General features: G+C 45.9%; 1 protein-coding gene across 1 annotated transcript in view; it reads left to right on the forward strand.

Moving 5' to 3' along the window:
• The window catches only part of MRPL42 (mitochondrial ribosomal protein L42), a 199,543-nt gene extending 195,941 nt beyond the window's left edge, over positions 1–3,602 (forward strand). The window contains exon 6 of the mRNA XM_078655671.1: positions 3,363–3,602. Within this exon, the coding sequence (XP_078511797.1) occupies positions 3,363–3,408 (46 nt within the window). The 3' untranslated portion in view covers positions 3,409–3,602. The remainder of the gene's footprint in view (positions 1–3,362) is intronic.
• Positions 3,603–6,349: the final 2,747 nt, after the last annotated feature.

Here is a 6,349-nt window from a genome sequence, read left to right on the forward strand (position 1 = left end):
TTCCAACTACAAGCTAGCTCTCTTTGTAGCTAAAAAGGAATACTTCTCCTTACAAATAACCATGGCGGAATCAAATTCTAAAGAACTGTTTAAAACGATTTGCAAATTAGCCAAACCCACTACCCCTAAAAAACAGGGTGATGTAGAATTCTGTAATAAAATGGCAGATTTTTTCAAAACTAAAATTGAAACTATCTTTACTTCACTGGTGGGTCAGATCAATGGTAAACAAATTGATTCAAATCCAATGGCTTCAGGAGGCCTAATCACTACCGAAGGTTCATTGGATCATTTTACCCCATTAAGAATGTTGATTTGATCAAACTGTTGCACACCATAAAATCTGGTGCTCCCAGTGATCCATGTCCTGCGGGAATCATTAAGCAAATCCCGGAAATTATTGGAAAAGTACTGACCCCTCTACTTAACGCAGTTTTACGGATTGGAATCTTTCCTAGAGATTGGAAAAAGGCCTCCGTGCTGCCTTTATTGAAGAAGCAATCCTTGGACCCTAAGGACCCGAATAATTATCGTCCGATTTCCAGACTCCCATTACCAGCTAAACTTCTGGAGAAAGAAATGAATAGCCAACTTAACAATTTCATCTTGGCTAATAACTCCTTGGACCCTTCGCAGTTTGGGTTTAGAGCCTTTCACAGTACAGAGCTAGCTTTAATAAAATCAACGGAGGAAATCATAGAGGCCGTAGATAGGGGAGGAAATGCCATCTTAATCCTCCTGGTCCCATCCGCGGCCTTTGATACAGTCCATCATAAGGTCCTGCTGAACCGGCTCTCGTAAATTGGAATGAAGAGTTTAGCATGGACATTGCTTCACTCCTTTTTGGCTGATAGGTCCCAAACTGTAGACCTAGATGGGAACGCCTCTGACCCCTTCTCGCTTCCCTGTGGGGTGCCACAGGGCTCGTTGCTGAGCCCCACGCTTTTTGATATCTATGTGGCCCCCCTGGCCAATATCATCCGGTCGTTTGTGTTCCAGCTCACCTCCTACGCTGATGACACACAGATTGTGCTGACGGAGGGAGCGGAAAGGGAAACGGGGGATAGGTTTCAGAACCGTATGAGCTCCATTTCTACCTGGATCTCATCAAATTGTTTAAAGCTCAATTCAGCTAAAACGGAGGTGTTAAAATGTGGCAATAATCCCCTGGTCTGGACACCAGACTGGTGGCCGGAAGATCTCGGATCCTGCCCAATACCCTCTAGGAAAGCCAAGAATCTGGGAGTCATGGTTGATAACAAACTCACCATGGAGGACCAAGTGAATCAGGTGACTTCCCCCTGTTTCATGGTCCTCAGAATAATTAAAAAAATAAAGTTCTTCCTCTCAGCCAGCAACCTAAGGACTGTCGTTACGGCCCTGATTTTGTCCCGCCTGGACTATTGCAACAGTCTCTATCTTAATGTACATAAACAACACATGTACAAGTTGCAACTGGTCCAGAATGCGGCAGCAAGATTGCTGTCGGAAACTGCTAGGTTTGCCTCAGTTAGAGGAGAGCTGAGGAAATTACATTGGCTCCCAGTACCACTCAGATCACGGTTCAAGGCCCTCTGTGTGGTATTTAAAGCGGTGAATGGGATTGGCCCGGAGTTTCTTAAGCACAGACTTACATGGTACGTCCAAGCAGAACCCCGCGTTCTTCTGGTTCTAAACTAGTTCAAACATCCATGTTTAAGAAAACCAATTGGGGAGGCAGAAGCTTTTTTTCACTGTGCCTCTAAGGCATGGAATGAACTCCCGTTCCAACTAAGAAACGCTTCAGATCTTATTTCTTTTCGCAAGGGTTTGAAAACTTGTTTTTTCTCTCAACAGCTTAATGCTTCCCAGGTCATCAGTACTCAGTGCTAGGACACCTTAGGGTAGCAGTGCGCTTTATGAGTACAAATAACATAACATAACTAATGAGCCTATTTACGAATCAGAAGCCAGAAATATGGGTGGAGAGTGGGTGGGCCTGCTTGTGCATACCTAATACAGCATGCCTCACAGAGCGAGCAGCATATGCGTGCTGCTGCCTGGCTCGACCTAAAAATATGCCCTTCCACCTGATCTGCACAACAGTTCCACTGAATGCAATTGTCTGGATAAAACTGTGCAGCTTTGTTACACGAGTTTTTAAAGCTTTCTCAGTAAAATCAGTTCTCACAGTGACTGCCCCCACCCCACTCACTCCGCAGCTTCACCATTGGGAGGATGCCTATCAGTCCCATTAAAATTAGTGTTGGTGAATACACGAAAAGTCACTTTGGGCTCAAATAAGTGCTTGTGGTGCCATCAGCAATGACCGGCACACATTAACCTATGTCATGAGCATTACATTCTATGCTCAGTCCATGCGATAGTATTAAAGCAAAGATTTTCGTGCCTCAAAGGAAAATTGCATTTTTTAATTTCAAATTTGTTTTATTAAGCACATGAGCATCGGTATACAAAGCGAAGCAAGATAGGCATAATAGAAATATCAGACAATGAGGCATAGAAATATGTAATGTCCATCACCACGTGTTTGATTGTTTGCTTTTGGTGTAACAGTGACGTGGCACAGAGAGTATTAATATTGCATTTTTTTAAAATAAAATGATACAGATCATATTGCCATTATTTCTCTAGTTCCGGATAAAGAAACGGACATAGTCATCATGTGCCGGGTATGTCCTTGAGAAATCCTATGTCACTGAATAAAACAATGTTTTTTCTGCCACTCCTAGCCAATTCAGATAATTGTGTCCGAAGAACAGCATAGTAGTGCCATTTCCTGATAGTAGTGGTATGAGAATATTTAGTATATACAGTACAGGTGCAATGTCGGTCTGCTTTCTTCTGGATAACCCCTTTCTGCCCCATAAGCAGTTATACCAACTCCTTTTAGGAGATTAAGCTACTTGTTTTTAGATCAAGGAGATGAGTGATACGATTTTGGGAGGAAAATGCCTCTGCTGCTTGCAAGACAGAATGTCTGCTGACCTCCCCATCCTTCCTGTTTTTGACAACGTGCAACTGAAAGAAGGAAGAGATTGTGCGTAAACGTGCCTTGCATATATTATCTAATTGTTTGTCTGACCCATACCCGTCAAATTCTTTATTTGGGTTTATTTAGATCAACAGTTATGCCTGACTCGTTGACCTACTTAGTGTGCAGCTGCCAGTAAGTCTTTGTTCCTGTCGGGGAGAAGCCTTCTGTTAGAATTTCCATTGTTTTTATGCATAGAGAATGCTGCAAACTCCATTTCTCTAGAGGAAGGGGGCAGTACGCCAAAGAAGACTGGGGTCATTGGGGTGAGTTTCTTGTACATGGGGTGGTGAAATGGTTTTAATTAATATATATTTTTTTTTTCTAGGTATCGACGAAGGCGCATTAACACGAATCCTCCAAAAGACCGATGATTTCTAATTGTCTTCCCCAAGCTATGTCTGTGTGACGGAAATAATAGCAACAGATTGTTAAATTAAAACATTTTTTCTAGAAAACTGGTGTTGCTAGAGTTGTATTTTTGCACTGATAAAATAACGGTGGGATTTGGTGATCTGTCCCTAAATTGGTTCCCATTGTGTCCTATTAAAGTATATAAAAGCAATGATTAAGCCTTTTAAGATGATTATTATTAAATGTATTGCTTTATACACAGATTTAGAAAAAAAGGAAATGTGCAGTGTAGGAAGCTGGCTCTGTATTTACAACCAAAGTGAGGCATTGTGTGCACAGAGTCCAGTGGAACCCCAAAGGAAGGCAGAGGTAAAAGTAGATAGCACCTTACTCTCTATTTGTGGTCGTGTGGTCGAGCAGTAAGGCTGTATCAGAGGACAGTGTTAAGCATTTATTGTACACACTCAGTCAGCAAATGTCACACACTCAAAGACTGAACTTCAGACCAATTCGTTTTGTGTAAAATATACTTTTAGTTGTTTTATTTTCTAGAACCAAGCAAGCCTGGCACAGGTAAGCAGTAAATACTTCAAAGCAGTAATGCAGTTTGAATTACAATTGTATATTCACTTTGTTGGATTAAAGTAGAGTTACTGATAATGCAATGCCTTTAAGAATCCAATTCATATACTTTGTATAGGATTTTTAGTAGAATGTCAAGTAGATTACTTTACAGATTACTTTTCTTACACAGTGCAGTATGCCTGGACTATTTTCTGTAAACAGGTAAGTACAGTTTTAAAGGGTTTCTTAGATTTCCTGAATCCACACCTAAAAACTTTTCATAGATAAACAGTCCATAGGGTTATCGTTTCAAAGGTAAGCATTTGGTTGTGGGAGCTGGTATTCTGGGGTCAGACTCTGGGTCCCCCAGGGTCAAGGATGCACTCTTGTTACACCCTCAGCGGCACTAGGGCGGCTGAGTGCACAGTGCTGAGGCCTAATGTTATCCAGTGAGGGATGGGGGCCTCGGGTTGGTGGCTGCTTACGAGCAGGCCACTGGATTGTGGGAGCAAAGCCCCTGGACTTAAGCTCAGGGCAAATGGGGGTTCAAGCCAGCACAACAGGTGCACCCTCAGCGGCACTGGGCCGGCTGGGTGCAGAGTGCTGTTTTGGCATCCGTCGCCCTGTAGCTTTCAATGGGGAGTCTCCGGTTTGCAAACACACTGCAGGCTCGGGGACGAAGGTCTTCTGGGTGTGATCACCACTTAGAGAGGTAAGGTGGGATGCTGGGGGTTGGTTAGGCACAGTTTGTTGGGCTGCCCAAGGCTGTGGGACGTCTGGTGCAGGGTGCCTTTTAGGGGCAGGTCTTACCAGCTCCTGGTCGCGGTTGGGGGGACCTTTCAGTTTGAGGCTGCAGATGTCGGCTGAAGGATTGAGGCAGGCCAGGGTCACCGGATCTCTGGTCAAGTTCGCCGGAGAGACCTCCTCTTGGTGTTGGGCCACTCGAACTTGGGCTGTGGGTGTCGGATGCAGAGTGGTGCAGACTTGCGGATCTTGCCTGAGTTGGAGTCTGTTGGTGGACAACTCCAGTGTTCACGGGAGACAGAGTCTTTTCTTTTGAAGGCAGGGCTGGTCTTCGGGGTTCTTGAGGCTGCAGGCTGGAGGACACATCGGGATTTCGCTTCTGCAGGTTCGGGGGGGAGCAGGCCAGTAGGGTTGGGGCCAAGTCAGTAGGCGTCCTCTTGTTAGCTTCTGCACGGCTGTTCGGTCCTTCTTATTTTCTTCTTCTGGTTTCTTGTCTGCCAAAGCAAGGTTCAGGGGCACCCCTAAATACTAGATTTAGGGACTTTACTGGTAGGTAAAAGGTTGGGACCAATAGTCCCTGCAGTGGGAGGGGGGCATAAGCCTCACCCTGGTTCGCAGCCCCCCCCCCATATCTGCAAGATGGCGGGGACTGAGAGTTGTGCTTCACCTCGCCTCCCCCACCTGAGGGGTGGAGTTGGCAGAGATGGGCACACCTCTCTTCCTCACTATTTTTTCCCGCCGGTTCTCCCGCCCAGAGTGCGGGTCAGAACCAGTGGGGACCAGTTGCTGAAAGCAGCATGTGGCCTGGGGAAGCTCTTAAAGGCAGCAAGCTTTTGAAGCTTCCCCTTCATGGACCCTGCCCATCCTGGGGAGGAGGCTTGGCACTTTGTCCCAGGATGTTTGTTGTTTCAGGCCCCCGAGAGCTGCAGGCTCTCGACCCAGGGGTCCAGAAACATGTCTGGTGGTGGCAGATGAAAGCAGCCACTCAACCTGGACACTAGTGGTAGGTCGTTTTTCAGGGGGCTCTCTAAGATGCCCTCTGTGTGGCTTTTTCATTAAATCCCACATTGTCATCAGTGTGGGTTTAATGTGCCGAGAAGTTTGATACCAAACTTCAGTTTTCAGTGTAGCCATTATGGTGCTGTGGAGTTCGTAATGACAAACTCCCAGCACCATGTGCGCTTAATGGCAGCACTGCACTTACAATGTTCAAGAATGTACTTAGACACTGCAGGGATACAGGGCTCATGCACCTGTTCCCTCACTACTGGTATAGGGCACCCAGCTAGCGGGGTGACTAATCTATGCCAGGGCAGTGGGTTGTAGGCATGGCACACAAGGATGTGTTCCATGTCAACTCTTGACTTTCTTGTGCACCAAGACACACAGCCTGCAAAGGCAGTGTGTGAGTGTAAAGGTACAGGACCTCCAAGGGTGGCACAATCAGTGCTGCAGCCCTTAGAGGCCTTCCCTGGTCACAGTGCCCTGGGTACCTGTGGTACCATTTAACAGGGGCCGAACTGTGCCCAGAGATGCCAATTGGGTTTTGGTTTCAATGCAGTTTTAGGGAAAGAACATAGGCCCTGGGTACCTGATTAGCAGGAGCCCAGGGCACACTTAGTCAAAGCACATCAGCAGTTCAGCAGAAAGTGG

The sequence above is a fragment of the Lissotriton helveticus genome, chromosome 1_1 (assembly GCF_964261635.1).
Source record: "Lissotriton helveticus chromosome 1_1, aLisHel1.1, whole genome shotgun sequence".
NCBI lineage: Eukaryota > Metazoa > Chordata > Amphibia > Caudata > Salamandridae > Lissotriton > Lissotriton helveticus.